Source organism: Peromyscus maniculatus, chromosome 5 (assembly GCF_049852395.1).
Source record: "Peromyscus maniculatus bairdii isolate BWxNUB_F1_BW_parent chromosome 5, HU_Pman_BW_mat_3.1, whole genome shotgun sequence".
NCBI lineage: Eukaryota > Metazoa > Chordata > Mammalia > Rodentia > Cricetidae > Peromyscus > Peromyscus maniculatus.
The window spans coordinates 39,080,604-39,096,309 of NC_134856.1; the positions used below are offsets into that span (position 1 = coordinate 39,080,604).

General features: G+C 45.3%; 1 protein-coding gene across 6 annotated transcripts in view; it reads left to right on the plus strand.

The window, feature by feature from the left end:
* Window positions 1-3,782: 3,782 nt before the first annotated feature.
* Slc7a6 (solute carrier family 7 member 6) overlaps window positions 3,783-15,706 on the plus strand; it is a 32,413-nt gene continuing 20,489 nt past the window's right edge. The window contains exons 1-3 of one of the 6 annotated variants that reach the window (XM_042277618.2): window positions 3,783-3,859; window positions 6,654-6,695; window positions 14,838-15,396. In XM_042277618.2, coding sequence (XP_042133552.1) covers window positions 14,874-15,396 — 523 coding nt within the window. In that variant the 5' untranslated portion in view covers window positions 3,783-3,859; window positions 6,654-6,695; window positions 14,838-14,873. Of the gene's footprint in view, window positions 3,860-4,352; window positions 4,775-4,953; window positions 5,677-6,653; window positions 6,696-14,837; window positions 15,397-15,706 lie in introns of those variants that run through there. The other 5 variants (XM_006986842.4, XM_042277617.2, XM_016005381.3 and 2 more) reach the window with 5 other exon arrangements.

Sequence of the window (15,706 nt, forward strand, 5' to 3'; positions counted from 1 at the left end):
CTGGTTGGACTCTAGCCTCTGTCTTCACTCAGCTTCTGGTCTCAGCGTCCTTTGAACTTAAAGATCATTTCAGGAAGTGGCCTTCCTTAGATTCAGCATCTTGTCTCCCTGCCTCCTGAGTCTAGACAGGAGGTCACAGTAAGGGATCAGGCACCGGCCAGCTCAGTGTCACCACAAGACGGCTTAGAACTTGGCTTCAGATGGTAGGAAACAATTGCTAGCCCTGAAAACCCAGGAGAAAGACAGGGAAGTCCGTGGACCCCTGTGAGCTTTCCTGTTCTCAAGGATCCTAGTAGGGGAGAGAGACTAGGTTAAGACTAAGGCAAAGAGGGATGAGTAGGGATGATGACTAAGAAATGGGAGCACGTGGAGATGGATGGATGAAGGGAGTGTCTGAGATGGGGAAGCATGCAGAGGGATTGGGCCCCAGCCTGAACTTGGTGGTGTGGAACCTGGGGCCCCTGAAGATGGTTAGTTCCAATACCAGGTTCCCAGTTGAGTTGGTCAGACTAGACTCCAGGTGTTGACATACTCTGGGGCCACTAGAGGGCGATCTAAGCCTCGCTGTACCAGGTACAGAAGGCAGAGTTAGCCAGATCTGGAAGGAAGGGATGATCAAGAAGGGGGAATGAGCTGAGGACATACAGGCCCAGCTGTGGCACCAGCCCAAGTGTCATCCCACCTCTTTTTAGCTCTACTGGGACCTCATTTTCAGAGATGCAGAGAAGGCCCTCCACCAGCATCAGCCAATTTTCCCGAGCCTCAGCTTCCTTCCTTCCTTCCTTCCTTCCTTCCTTCCTTCCTTCCTTCCTTCCTTCCTTCCTTCCTTCCTTCCTTCCTCCCTCCCTCCCTCCCTCCCTCCCTCCCTTCCCTCCCTTCCCTCCCTCCCTTCTTTCCTTTCCTTCCTTCATTATGTATACAGTGTTCTGTCTGCATGTATGACTGCAGGCCAGAAGAGGGCACCAGATCTCATTACAGATGGTTGAGAGCCACCATGTGGTTGCTGGGAATTGAACTCAGGACCTCTGGAAGAGCAGCTAGGGCTCTTAACCTCGGAACCATCTCTCCAGCCCCAGAGCCTCAGCTTCCTTATCTGATTAATGAGGATAAATAAATATATCCTGCAGGGATACTCCTGTAGGACAAGAATGCATGCTGATGTTGGAAAACATCTGATCCTGTGTCTTATACATTGTGAGCTCTCAGCTGATGAGCTTTATATGTGAATGTGAGACAGCAAAGCCAGAGATCTGGATGAAAGTCAGAAGGTTTCTCTGTGCAGCTACTGCAAGGACAAATGGGTGGCTGTCCCTGAATGGAGGGAGTGTTGGATCAAGCTCAACTGACCTAAATATATGCAGATTCACTTAAACACTTCCAGAGGTGTGTAAGGATGTAAGGGGATCCAGCTGCTGCCCAGGCTTCAATACCTATAGTACACATACCCCAACGCCAACAGGTGTTGTCCTGACACCTTGTCTGTGGAGCTCTAGGTAACATGGGGCGGGGAGTTTACATCAAGGAGTAATGGTGCCCTCATATCCTGCTCCCCACCCTCTACCCTGCCTCTTGCCTGGGTATCCGAGGGTCTGGCTGCAGGCTCGTGCTGGGAAACCTCCCTCATCCTCAGAGTGGTGCAAGAGATCACCTGTTGATTTCTTTAGACATTCTACCATGCTCTTTCTTGATGCTGGAGCCTGAACTCTCCTCAGAGTCCCTGCCATGCTGTTGTCTGTCTGTCTGTCTGTGTTGTCCATGTGTTAATGACTCTTTTTTTTTTTTTTTTTTTTTTTTGTGGGAGCTGAGGACCAAATCCAGGGCCTTGCACTTGCTAGGCAAGCGCTCTACCACTGAGCTAAACCCCAACCCAATGACTTTTAATAAACTCCATACACCCAACAATCCATCTCAGGGCCCTCTTGAGCCTGCATCAGAGGCCTTTCTAGGGTTCTAAGCAGAGGATACAAAAAGGGATGGCACCAACAAGGGTCCCTCAAGGACTGTCATCCTATAGGTGTTAAGTCTCAGCTCGGGACAAATGGCTAACTGAGATGCCTTTTGACATATCCAATCAGACACTGACTGCCAGGCTCTCCCAGAACCTGTTCCTCCCAATCAGGAGTCCTGGCACCTCAGCACTTCTCACCACCCTCCTTGTCCCCTGCCCTGAACCCCTCCAGCCCCTGAGCTGCTGTCCTCCCCTCAGCTTCTCTTTATGTATAAACTCAGCCATTTTGGCTATGTGCTCTCTTGGCCTCTTAGTCCTCAGCTCGTCTCTTTGCCCATCTGTCTTGCTCTGTTTCCCTCTCTCTCTTGCTCCCCCCCCCCACTCCCTCTCCTTTCATGGCCGGGTCTATTTTGCTGGCCATGTTCAGTCCAGAGTCTTCCAGATCCCTCTGGCTGTGCCCTCCCTTGTATCTACAATAAAAACCTCTTCAGCCATACCTAGGAGTGGTCATGTCTTCATTTTCATTTATCAGGGAGCAGAAAGGAAGGTTTTAGGAGAGTTTTTTTTTTTAAGATTTATTTATGTATTTTATATATATGAGTGCTCTATCTGCATGTATCCCTGCACACCAGAAGAGGGAAGGCATCCGATCTCATTACAGATGGTTGTGAGCCGCCATGTGGTTGCTGGGAATTGAACTCAGGACCTCCAGAAGAGCAGCCAGCGCTTTTAACCCTTCAGCCATCTCTCCAGCCCAGTCATTGCAAATTTTGCACTTAGAACAGCCCAATCACGTTACAAAAGTGCACACTTTGTAGAATTTCAAAATCAGTTTACAAAACAAACATGTAACCCCCCCCCCCCACCAAGATCATAATATTTTAAGTAATTTTGGGTGGGGCATGGAGTGTGTGTGGCAGGTGCTGCGTGTTGGACAGCTGGCTGGGGATTGGCATGTGGATTGGGAAGAGAGATGTTCAGATGCTGTTCATTTCTAGATTCCCCATGGAGTGAATGGGAGTAAGGGTTTGAGTGCCTGAACCAGGACACCTGGCTAAAAATGCCTGGGAAGCAGAGTGTGGTGAATCTTGGACGAGATCATGGTACCACATTTTGGGGTACAGCATGTTCCCCAACCAACTAGTTTAGCCACACATACTCAATAAACTGATAAATGGAGCCAAATTAATAGTGAAAAGCAGAAGAAGATTTATTCAATGTGAATAAATTCACTTTGGGAAGAGGGACAAAGAGATTCAGTGACTCCCCCAAGCCTGGTTTTTGGGGATCCTGATATGAAGATAGGATTTATTTATTTACATTTTTCAGGATAGGTTTTCTCTGTGTAATTGGAACTCAGTAGATCAGGCTGGCCTGGAATACACAGAGGTCTCTACCCCCCAAACGCTGAGATTAAAGACTTGCTCCATTTCCCGGGGGTGGGGGTGGGGGTGGGGTGGGGGTGGTGTTAAATTTTTTTATTCTTTGCTTTTGTTTTGAGATGTGGGTGGGTGGGGATGTCTGTGTAACCTTGGCTGACCTTGAATTTAGAGATCCACCTGCCTCTGCCTGGGGGGGCTCAGATTAAAGCCAGGTGTCACTAAGCCCTGCTAATTTTTTTTTAAGATTTATTTTACTTTATGTATGTTTTTGCTTTCCTGCGTGCATATGTAACACAGGCGTGCTTGGATCCCCAAGAATTAGGGTTACGGGTGGTTTTACATCACGTGGGTGCTGGGAATTAAAACTCCTTCCCTCTGCCAGTGATCTTAACTACTGAGTCATCTCTTCTGCTCCCAGGATAGGGTTTAAATCTTAAACAAGAAGTTCGGAAACCAGATGTAGTCGCTTGTGAATTCCAAGTCTCTCTTTGAAGGTCCATCGGATCAGTTGTAAATCTTTCTGCCAGAGGTAAGTCCCTCCTTTGGATGCTTCAGGCACTTCCTCTCCTAGCAGGAAATTCCTGGAGGAAATAGTGGTTTCTTGGGGTCCATTTTTTAAAAAAGTCCGATAGCCTAGGAGGAGAGCACAACTGTCTCTTTGGAATATATTTATTCCTACCAGACAGGTCGGTTAGAGGGTCCAGTGGAATATAAAAGCAGGAGGTCTAAGCCTGAGCGCCCGCGCTAGCAAAGAAGAAGATAACCCAAAGGGAGACAGAGGAGGAGCAACCAGAGCGAGAGAAGAGGGCAGGAGGCTGCCGCTTCCCCGAGAAGGGTGTCAGCAGGGTTGGGCGAGATCAGGACAAAGCCCTGGGTGGCTAAGGGAGCTAGAAGTGGCTGTGCCTCCCAGGGTCGAAGTGAGTCAACTGCATGGCAGAGCACAGGTCCTGGGTGTGCATTTCTCCCTCGATTCCATAGGCTGAAGGCTGGCAGCCCCACGGGGAGGCGGTCCAGCGGTCTTTGTGTGAACTGGCGGAGGTCCCATTGGATGTGGAGCCCCCACCTACAGCCAAGAAGGAAACGGAGCGTGGGGACCCTCTAGAGCTCCACGCGGCGGCATCCCCACGGGCTTCAAAAGTGACTGCGTGCAGAGTCCGGGAGTGGCCATCCCAGGGGGTGGGTCACCGGACCCCAGTCCCAGTCCGCGCCTGGAGGCTGCTCCTAACGGCACGCAGATCGCCTCGGGCCCCGGCGTGCTCTGGTGCCCGGAAGCCACGCCGCCGGAGGCCCCCGCTCCGAGCCGGGTCCCCAGGCGGCGCGCGCTGTCGCGATCCGGTGCGAGTGACGTGGCGTGGGCGGGGCTTGAGCGGCTGCCGGGGCGGCAGCGCGACCGAGCATCCTGGCGGCGCGGCGACCCGGGGAGCTCACTGGTGGGAGCCAGGAGGTGAGAGGCTGCCTCTGGTTCCGTCCGGGGCCGGTTCCGGTTCGGTCCGGGCCGTCCGGGCCGCCACCGAACGCTCTGCTCGGCCGCCGTCGCCGCGGGCTGGATGCGGGCCGGAAACCGCGTGGGGCGGAGGGCGCGGGAGGGACGCGGCGGCCGAGAGGAGGACGCCGGGAGCGTGGAGCCGGGAGCCGACCGCGGTGTGAGGGGGGCGTGCGCGCGCGCGCTCGCTCGCTCGCTCGTGTGTGAAAGAGCCTGGGTGGTTTTGTGAGTGTGCAAGACCCTAAGTGTGTGTGTGTGAAAGAGAAAACTGCGAGACAGCGAGTGTGAGGGAGACCCTGCGTGTGTGTGTGTGTGTGTGTGTGTGTGTGTGTGTGTGTGTGTGTGTGTGTGTGTGACGGAAAAAACCCAGAGTGTGAGGAGAAGAACTGTGGGTGGGAGGGTAACTCGAGAGTGTGTGCGACCCTGAGAGAGACGGAGACGGTGAAGGAGGGTTGCGTGTGAGGGAGACGGAGGGTGGAGAGACGGAAAGACGGGGTCCTGCGCAGCCCGTGACCGCCTGAGCCCGAGTGATCCCCGGGAGCCGAGAGACCGCGAGCTGGAAGCTGGTGGGAGAGAGACCGCCAGCGCGGAGGGCCGAGATTGCCGGGCGGGTGTGTGAACGCAGGAATGCAGTTTCTCGGGGCTGTTGAAACCTCTGGCTCGTGTTGGGACCTAGAGGGCCGAGGAATTGGCGTATGGGAGGGAACACGGTGCTCTTGGTGTGGCGCTTTGGAGTGTCTCCATATTTTCTCATCTCGTTTGACCATCTCGTGTCACAAATGTCAAGACATGTTTGTGAAGCATTCTGAAAATTCTGCACCGAGCGCTAAAGCCCAAAGGCTGCTCACCGTGTTGTGTAATGGGTCAGTATAAATAGAAATCAACATCTAATTTAACAAGTCATGGGGGACCAATCGTGAACAGGGGGCTGTGGGTGGGAAAGAATTCAGTCTCTGCTGTTGGTGGTGGTGGGGGACCGCTCAGTTTTGGGCAGCTAATCTTAACAGGCTGTGTAGTGGGATGCTCAGCTGGTTGGCACCTTGTTTTTGAGAGCTGCTGTGGGATTTGAAGACTTAGCGGGAGCCGATCTGAAGCCTGCAGTCGCTTCCTGGGGTCATTTTTACTTCTTTACCTGGTGAGGCCAGTCAGGAAGCTGCCCAGGCTACCTGCTGGGTTAAGGTTCCGTTGTGGTTTCATACAGATGGCTTTTGCTCCCCGACTTTGGTCTTAGGCTGTTTATATTGAGTTATATTTGGCTTTCCTTTCTTGGCAAATGTAAAGAAAAATCACAATCGTGATGGGGACGTAGTGCCTCGGACAGTACTTTCCTCCTTACTTTGGGGGAAAGCTCTGAGTCTCATCTCTAGTTCCTCAAACAAGAGAGGAAAAGGCAGGAAGGCAGACAAAGACAAAAAGAAAACCTTAAGCTGGATTCCCCCCGCCCCCTTCACCCCCTTCCTTTATTTGGCTGTGGACTATTTTTTTTTTTTTTGACCAAATGTATGTACCAGTTATGTGACTGATCTTGGAGTATCTCGATAGAGGAAATTTCCTGATTTTTATGCATTCTTGCTGTAATGTCTAGAATGTGGAGATGTAAATGATGCTCTTAGAACCTGGGACGCTGGAGCGGTAGCTCCCTAGTGACTTGAGGGTAGTTTTCGGACACTAAATTTGGGCTCATCTTGTCTGTCATACCCTCTATGTGGTAGAGTTCAATTGAAGGCTGCCTTTAATGGGTTTGTAAAATTTAGATTTTGCAGGAGGAAATATCATCCTGATGCTTTCTATAAGTTAATTTTTTTTTGATTAGTAACTAAGAACTTATTCTTTGTTACAGAGATTGAATGGCCAAAACAGAGAAGTGGAATTAACCCTTACTGTAAGCATTTATTTTCTTCTTGGTACCTGACTCATTTGTGATGAAACAACTTAAAAAACTTGTGAATTTTCACTTATTTCATGACAGGTGTTATCACTCTGTTCATTTTTTTCCCATTTATTTATTTATTTATTTATTTATTTATTGTTTTTGGTGACTTATAAAAAAGGAATCTGTTATTTGCATACTTTGTGAATATGATGCTAATAAAAAGGCTTCAAAGGCCAGCTTGGTCTCCAGAGAGTGTTCCTGGACAGCCAGGATTACACAGACAAACCCTGTCTCAATAAAAGAAAAGAGAACAAACAAACAAAATGATAGTGTTATGAAATATCACAACACATATAGTTTGTTTTGTAAATAAATTATGTATTTATGTCTTTAATTTTTTTTCAAGACTGGATTTCAATGTAGCTCAGGCTGGCCTCAAACTCTTTGTAGATGAGGATGACTTTTAACTTCTCAAGTGCTGGGATTATAAGCCTGAGCTATGATGCCTAGCTCTATTTTATGTGTGTTTTTTTGTTTGTTTTTGTTTTGTTTTGTTTTTGTTTTTCAAGACAAGATTTCTTTGTGTAGCCCTGGCTGTCCTGGAACTCACTCTGTAGATCAGGCTGGCCCCAAACTCACACACCTGCTTCTAGTGCTGGGATTAAAGGCAATGGACCACCATGCCTGGTAGGAGTCAGAGTATCTTATCCATTGTGATCGAGAGGTAAATTGTATCTCAGTTACTTGATATTCTCCATAAGATAAACATAATTTTTGTTAATTGAAAAAAAGAAGTTACAATAAATGTATTTATAACTGTGATTTTTGTACATTAATTTACTTTTTTCTTAAAAATTGCATATGATAGTTTCCTTGTTAAATTTTCTTGAAGAAATTTTAGGGATCTGGTAAACTTTACTACCTGCTGCAGGATTCTGGAAAATAGGATGAAATCCTGTTAGAAACTGCTGTGTTTAGCTGCAGGGCGGTAGTTCACGCCTTTAATCCCAACACTTTGGAGGCAGAAGCAGGCCACTCTCTGTGAGTTCCAGGCCAGCTAAGGATACACAGAGAAACCTTGTCTTGAAAAGCCAAAAAAAGAAAACAAAAACAAAAACTGCTGTGTTTTTTCTTTTTTTATTAGTGCTGGGGTTTCAGCCCAGGGTCTCAAGCCTCAGCTCTGCTAAATATGCACTCTACCTATTCAGTCACACTCTCAGCCCCAGGGGTGTGTCTTCCCATGTAGGGTGTAACATTCTTTCTTTTCATGGTAGATCTTTTGGGGATACACTGAATGATTTATAGAAATTGTTGAAAACAGTGATTTTAGAGGTGTCAGCATGTTAGAGGCTGAGACTAGTCGCTATGTATTTTTAACGATTGTACAAAAATTGAAGGCAGTCAACTCAGTAGGTGATCTGGTAGAATTTTGATAACCTACTTCTAATACCAGGCTTAATATTGGCTTAAGATGGGCCCCTTAAACCAGCAGTTTTCCTCTCACTGTTTCAGAAGGCCTGCAGGTCTCTGGGGGTGGGACAGATAATGCAAATGAATTAAAAACTATTACTGTAGTCACGGTAACTTTTTTGTCATTATCTTCTTTCATCAGCTTTTACCTGAAAAACAAGCACAATGACAGAGAATGTCTGGTCTAAATAATGTGTTCTAGGACAGCTTGGCTTCTGATTCAGAGTGAGACATTTTCTCAAAAGGAAAAAAAAAACCCATATATGTATGTTTATGTGTGTGTATTTTTTTTTGAACGGCTATTAACAAAAGCATCTTTTTGCATTGTTTTATTTATATATACTTTTAAAATTCCATTTTTTAAAGATTTATTTTTATGTGCATTGGTGTTTTGCTTGCATGTATGTCTCTGTGAGAGTGCCAGATCCCCTGGAACTGGAATTACAGTTGTGAGCTGCCATGTGGGTGCTGGGAATTGAACCTGGGTCTTAGCAGCCAGTGCTCTTAACTGCTGAGCCATCTCTCCAGGCCCTCCATTTATTTATTTATTTTTTTTATGTGTATGTGAGTGTGGGCATATTAGAGCCATGGATGCATATGGAGGTCAGAGGACAACTTTAGGGAGTTGGTTCTCACCTTCCACCTTGTTGAGGTAAAATCTCTCTTGCTGATTGTTACTGTTAGCATACTCCAAGGCTATCTAGCCCACAACCTTCCTGCTGGTTCACCTATCTCAGCCTCCCATCTGGCCATCCAGTGCTGGGGTTACAGACGAGCATCTGGCCTTTTCATGGATTCTGGGGATTGAACTTGGTCATCAGACTTGTGCAAGTCTCTCTATGTGGTTAAGGGAATCCTTTAGTTTGTTATCTTCCTACCTTAGTCTCTCTAGCTTTTAGGATTATAGGGATGTACAGCTGTGCTGGGCTCTCAGCTTTCTTTCGATTTATGCTTATGTTTGTTATTTTTTAAAAGGAAGACTTTTAAAAAATAATTTATTTAACTTTATTTTATGTTCTTTGGTGTGAAGGTGTTAGTTCCCCTGGAACTGGAGTTACAGTTATCCTGGGTTCCGTCCTCAGCTTAAATAAATAAATAAATAAATAAATAAATAAATAAATAAAAATAGATAAATAGATAGATAGATAGAAAGAAAGAAAGAAAGAAAGAAAGAAAGAAAGAAAGAAAGAAAGAAAGAAAGAAAGTGATTTCCTATAGTTTGCATATTGGGATTTGCTTTGTAGTCAATCTAACACTATTAACGGTATCTTTTGCTTAGTGTATTTAGATCTTTTATATTAAATAGTTATATAACTTGATTAAAATCTGCTGTTTTAGATAGACTTGATGAATACCTGTAGTCCCAGTCTCAGGACTCCTGCAGAGGCAGGAAGATTGCTGCAAGTTTGGGGCCAGCCTGGTATATAGACATGTGTAATCACACCCAGCTCTCTACTGTTGGCTTATTACTTATACCTCTTTAATATTTTTTATTGTTGCTCTAATTTTACAGTGTAAATACTTTTACTGGCCTCCAGGATATAGGGCCATAATTATACGTTTGGCAAGTTCTCTACCACTGAGCTATACTTTAGCCTTATGAGTCTTTAATTACAGTCTACCCTTAAATAATATATTCCTTCACTATAGTGTAAGAACTTTATAACAATATTCTCCCAATTTTTGTCACCCTTTTTTTTTTTCCAAGACAGGGTTTCTCTGTGTAGTTTTGGTGCCTGTCCTGGAACTCTCTCTAGACCAGGTTGGCCTCAAATCGACAAAGATCTGCCTGGCTCTGTTGGGATTAAAGGCGTGCGCCACTACTGCCCGGCTTGTCTCCTGTTCTTTATGATAGTATTGTCAGGCATTTTTTTCCTTTGTGCTATAAACCCACACAACATTTCTGCAATTTTTGCTTCAGGCTTCATTTACAGTCTAAATAAATTTAAAATAGTCTCCTTCCCTCTGCTTACTTCAGATCATTTGATACTGATGTCCTATAGCTTTTATATATTTCTCATAGTTTTCTACCTTTGTTCCTCTTACTGTTGAGCTTTTTCATTAGAGCCTTTAATATCTTAATCACAGTTATTTTATTGTTACTTTTTGGCAGGTCTAGGATTGAACCCAGGGTCTCATGCAGACTCTGCAAGCTCCCAAATACTGAGCTATAGTCCTAGACTCATTGTAGTTATATGTTTTGCTTTTTGTGCGTATACATATGTGTGTTTGTGTAGAAGTCAGTAGTCATTTTGTGGGTTTTGTTTTGTTTTTTGAGAAAGAGACTCTAAGTATTGGCTGGCCTGGTACTTAATCTGCCACCTGAGTGCCAGGACTAAAGGCTACTAGCCACTATGTCTAGCCACCTTATGTTTTTGAGAAAGTGTCTCTCATGATTATACAGGAAGCATAGAGCTGTCTCCTCAGCCCCCACTAACCCTTTACTTTTTGCTCTTGCTCTTTTTTTTTTTTTTTTTTTTTTTTTGAGATGAAGTATTGCAGTGTTGTACAGACTAGTCTTGAACTTCTGGGCTTAAGTGATCCTCCTTGTCTCAGGGCCCTAAGCAGCCAGGACCACAAGCAACTGGTTGCATCTGACCCCCGCCCTCCCATCATAGTTATTTTAAACAGTCTATTTGATGTTTCTAATATATGGTTCCTTTCTAAGTCTGGTCATGTTGAATACCTTGCCTCTTGATAGTAGTTTTTTTTTTTTTAATTTATAATTTGTTAGTGATTGCCATAGTTTGTAGAACAGGAGAAGTTTGGGGTGTATAATTTTTATTCTGAAAAATAGGCATGACTTTTGCAAGGTTGTTGGTAGAAGAGTTTGAGCCAATTATACAGAAGAATTGCATAGGGGTTTTGTTGTTGCTATGGTGCTTTAGGTAACCTTGCCTTCAAATTCCTCTGGTGTTTCTTTGTGCCTAGGGTTGGTTTGCTTTGCTATAGGGAAGACTTTTTCTCAGTTTCTGTTCTACTCTCAGCTTCTGCCCTTCTCGGTGTATAGTTTGCTACACTCTGGTTGTCATACTGCTGTTGCTTTTTCTGGGTGCAGACTCCTAGTCGGGGTGCAGAGAGGCGCTCTTTTTGTTCTGGTTCAGCCTCAGTTTCCTTGTGTCTGGGTGGGATTGATCTTTCCGGGTTATTTTGCCCGGCACAGATGTTGTACTTCATAGTGGTTTTGACCAGAATTTCCTGTCCCTTTCTCAGACACAAAGGATTTTTTTTTTTTTTCCAAGATAGGGTTTCTCTGTGTAATAGTCCTGGCTGTCCTGGAACTCGCTTTGTAGACCAGGCTGGCCTCAAATTCACTGAGATCCATCTGCCCCTGTCTCCTGAGTGCTGGGGTCAAAGGTGTGGAATCAGAGACACAAAGGATTTTTTGCTGTTACTTTTCTCTTTTGGTTTTTGAGATTGTGTATAAATTATCTCCTAATCTTTCTCAAGAATCTGGCCCAATTTTATCATACTCTGGCCCATCCTTTTATTATTTGTGTGTGCACATGAATGCATGTGTGTAAAGGTCAGAGACAACTTGTCGTAGTTTGTTCTCTCTACCATGTGGGTTGTGGGGGTCAAAATTAGGTCATCAGGCTTGGTGACACGTGTCTTTAACCACTGAGCCATCTGTCTGGCTGAAGCCTTTATATTTTATTGAAGAGTTTTATATTGTTTAGTGTAATACTTAACAGAAGGTCAGTGAGGCTTTTGGAAAGAACAGCTGAAGTTCAGAGAATGCTGAGGTACAGCTAGCTGGTGAATTCAGGCCTCTGACTATGAGATTTCTGATCTCACGTCTGTCTTATTTCCATTCTGCCACATCACACTGTTCTGTTCTGAGGAAATGATCCATACCCTTATTGATTTTGTTCATTGCTGCCTTTACATACAATTCTAGCGGATGAGGTGCTTGGCAGGTTTTCTAGAGGAATGTGAGATGGGAATTAGATTTAGAGGAAAGGTAAGGAATGGTCTTGGGTTTTGTGGCCAAGCAAGCCAGGAATTTAGCCATCTGTCCTCAGGGAGTTTGCTGCAGTTATTTCACAATTTTGCTTTTGCGTTAAAAGAGATAGGGGTTTTAATTAACTTAGCAAAAACAGGCTCATAGTGATAATTGGAGCTGGCTACTGAATGAAGAAAAGAGCTTTCTTCTTCCTAAACTGCTAGGTGCTGGGACAGCTGTTCTAGGCAAGAGGTGTTCTGGGACTGTGACTGATTGTAGCACATTTTCCCAGAACAAGCCACTGGGGAGTTTGTCTAGTGTATCCAGACACACTGAATAAAGCCACATCAGACACATTAGTGCCAAGTTGTACAAGTACAAAAAGGGTACCCGGTAACCTTCACTCTCATCTAAATTATGATGGAATAGAAGCTGGAGTAGTCTCTAGGGCCAGGCTTTTCTGCCTATCTGTATGTTGAATATCTAGACCCTGAAAGTCTCTTTGTACCTCACTCTTACATGAGTGTAGACTCTTAGCTATTTACTGGATTTGTTCCCATGGAAACCTGGACTCACTTGACAGACATGTGAAACAAATATGCTTCCACATGCTTGCATAGGAAAACCTGCATAGAGCTTAGTGCCAAGAATGAGAAGTGTTCTGAAAGTCTAGTCTTATTAAAGTAGAGGTAGGCTGACTCTACTCTTCTCATGTCCCGGACAAGCCTAGGTCCAGACTCTTGGAACACACTGGGACAAGTCAAACAAGAGTTTTGGGTGGAGTCTGTGGAGGTATGAGTTTTCCCTGAGAAGTTTGCACACTCAAATAATCTTGGGTTCCTTTGCTTTTAGCCCTGTGAAGCAGGCTCTGGTATAGACATTTTGTTTTATTTTTGTTCTTTTTTCCTTCAGCGCCTCCCCAACTTTTTTTTTAGGACAGGGTCTCATTATGTTGTCAGTGCTGACTCTGAACCTGTGATCCCCACTGCCTCAACCTCCCAAGTACTGGAAGTACATGTCTGTGCCACTCTGCCTAGCTGTATTAGGAGAGGATTTTAGAAAGCTGAAGTACTGATTCCATTCTTTTTTTTTTTTTTAACTTTTATTCTTCTCTCATACATTGCATCCTGACTGCAGTTTCCCCTCTCCTCCACTCTGCCTAGTCCCTCATCCCCAGACCAACTCCTGTTTCCCTTAAAAACAAAACAAAACAAAACAAAACAAAACAAAACAAAAAGACAAAAAAACAGGCCTCCCGGGGCTATCCACTGAACATGGCTTAACAAGATACAATAAGACTGGTCACTAACCCTTATCATCATAGCTAAAGGTGGCAACCCAGTAGGAGGAAACCGGTCCCAAGTGCAGGCAAAAGAGTCAAGAGGCACCCCCACTTCCCTTGTTGGGAGTTCACAAAGAACACCAAGCTACACAATCATAACAAGTTAGGGTGCCCCTGGATGTCCCTTTTTCCTTCTCTCATATCATCTTGTAATCTCTTGGATTATTGAGAAAAGACGACCATTGGATCAGCCAGCAGTAATATGAGGAGTGAGGCTGTATACACGTGGTATTTGGATATGTGGTTTATTTTATTTTCATTTTTTGAGACAAGATTTCACTGTGTAGTCCTTGCTGTCATGGAACTTACTCTATATAGATCAGGCTGGCCTCGAACTCAGAGATCGGCCTGCCCCTGCCTCTCAAGTGCAGGGATTAAAGGCGTGCGCCACCATGTGGGACTCAGGATTTTCCTGATCTTGCCTCAATCTTCTGAGTGCTTGGGTTACATTTGTGTGCCACTGCACAAAGCTCTGTATTAGTGATGCTATAACTCTTCTCTTAGCATCTTCTTAACCTTCTTTCCATGTAACTGCAGATTTTTCACATGTAGTTGAATGCCTGTAGAAATCTCTATTTACAGGGCTGGAGAGATGGCTCAGTGGTTAAGAGCACCATTTCTTCCAAAGGACCCTGGTTCAATTCCCAACACCTACATGGCAATTTATAACTATCTGTAACTCCAGTTCCAGAGGACCTGGCATCCTCACACAGACATACATGCAGGCAAAACCCCAGTGTACATTTAAAAAAAAAAAAAAAGATAGAAAAAGAAATTCCTGTCTATATAGAGCTAAGTGGCAGGATTATCTGGTATGGTCTTTCTAGTCTCTCACTAGGGTCTCACTAGTCTTTCAGGCTAGGAAGTGCCATGTATCTGTTACAGGGACTCTGGTTTTTTATGAATGACAGGTTTGAGTTTTAGGCTGTAAATGGAGGAAGAAGCTGGATGTGGTAGCACATGCCTTTAATTCTAGCACTTGAGTTCAAGGTCAGCTTGATCTACATAGTGAGTTACAGGACAGCCAGGGCTACATAGGCAGACCTTGTCTCAAACAAACGAACAAATGGAAGTGAGCAAAACTAGGGAGAATCTACTGTGGATAAATACAGTTTTGCTGGCCTCTTTGCTTAGTAAGTCAGATCTCTTGTTGGAAGCTGTCATTAGATTGGGGCTGAGCACACACGATGTCTTTCTTAGAAGCATTTGATACTGCCTACCTCCAATTCCCTGTGTCTGAGATTGAAACTGAAACAGGCCTGTTGTGTTGTGTGTTGCATGCTCTGCCTAAGCAGATGGTGGGCAGGGAAATCTGTCTGACAGGCAGGTGTTAACTAAGCCAGAGTCACACTAGCTCCTGCCCTAGACTTGACTCACTTGTTTTCTTTGCCAGGCCACAAAAAACACAGGTGTACAGGAACCATTTACCATGGAAGCCAGGGAGATTGGGATTCCCACACCCACCTATCATCTTCTCCCCAAGGCCAACCAGCACACAGCAAAAGAAGATGCTAGCTCACCATCTCAAGGGTCTCCAGAGACTATGCAGCTGAAGAAGGAGATCTCCTTGCTGAACGGGGTCAGCTTGGTGGTGGGCAACATGATCGGCTCAGGGATCTTTGTCTCCCCCAAGGGTGTTCTCAAATATACTGCTTCCTATGGGCTGTCACTAATTGTGTGGGTCATTGGTGGGCTCTTCTCTGTTGTGGGCGCCCTTTGTTATGCGGAACTGGGAACCACCATCACCAAGTCAGGGGCCAGCTATGCTTATATCCTAGAGGCCTTTGGGGGCTTCATTGCCTTTATCCGCCTGTGGGTCTCACTTTTAATTGTGGAGCCCACCAGTCAGGCCATCATCGCCATCACCTTCGCCAACTATATCATCAAGCCCTCCTTCCCCACCTGTGACCCTCCATATGCTGCCTGCCGTCTCCTTGCTGCCGCCTGCGTATGTAAGTACGGGGAGGGCCGGGCCTGAGTGGAGGGAGGTGTGGGCGCTGCATTACCTGTATGGTTACTAATACCTGAGTGCTATGTTTTGCTCTTTTGGGAGTAGGGAAGGTGTGAGGCATCACACCTTTTGAAAAAATAATTTCATCACTTATTTGGTTCTGAGAGATAAGTAAACATAAAGGATGGGGATAGGAGGAGTTTGAATCTGTTCATGGCTTTTCCTATTCTTAGCTGTCCCTTATTTCTTTTCTTTTCCCTTTTTTTTGGATTTTTGAGACACGGTTTCTCCGTGTGTATTCCTGCCTGTCC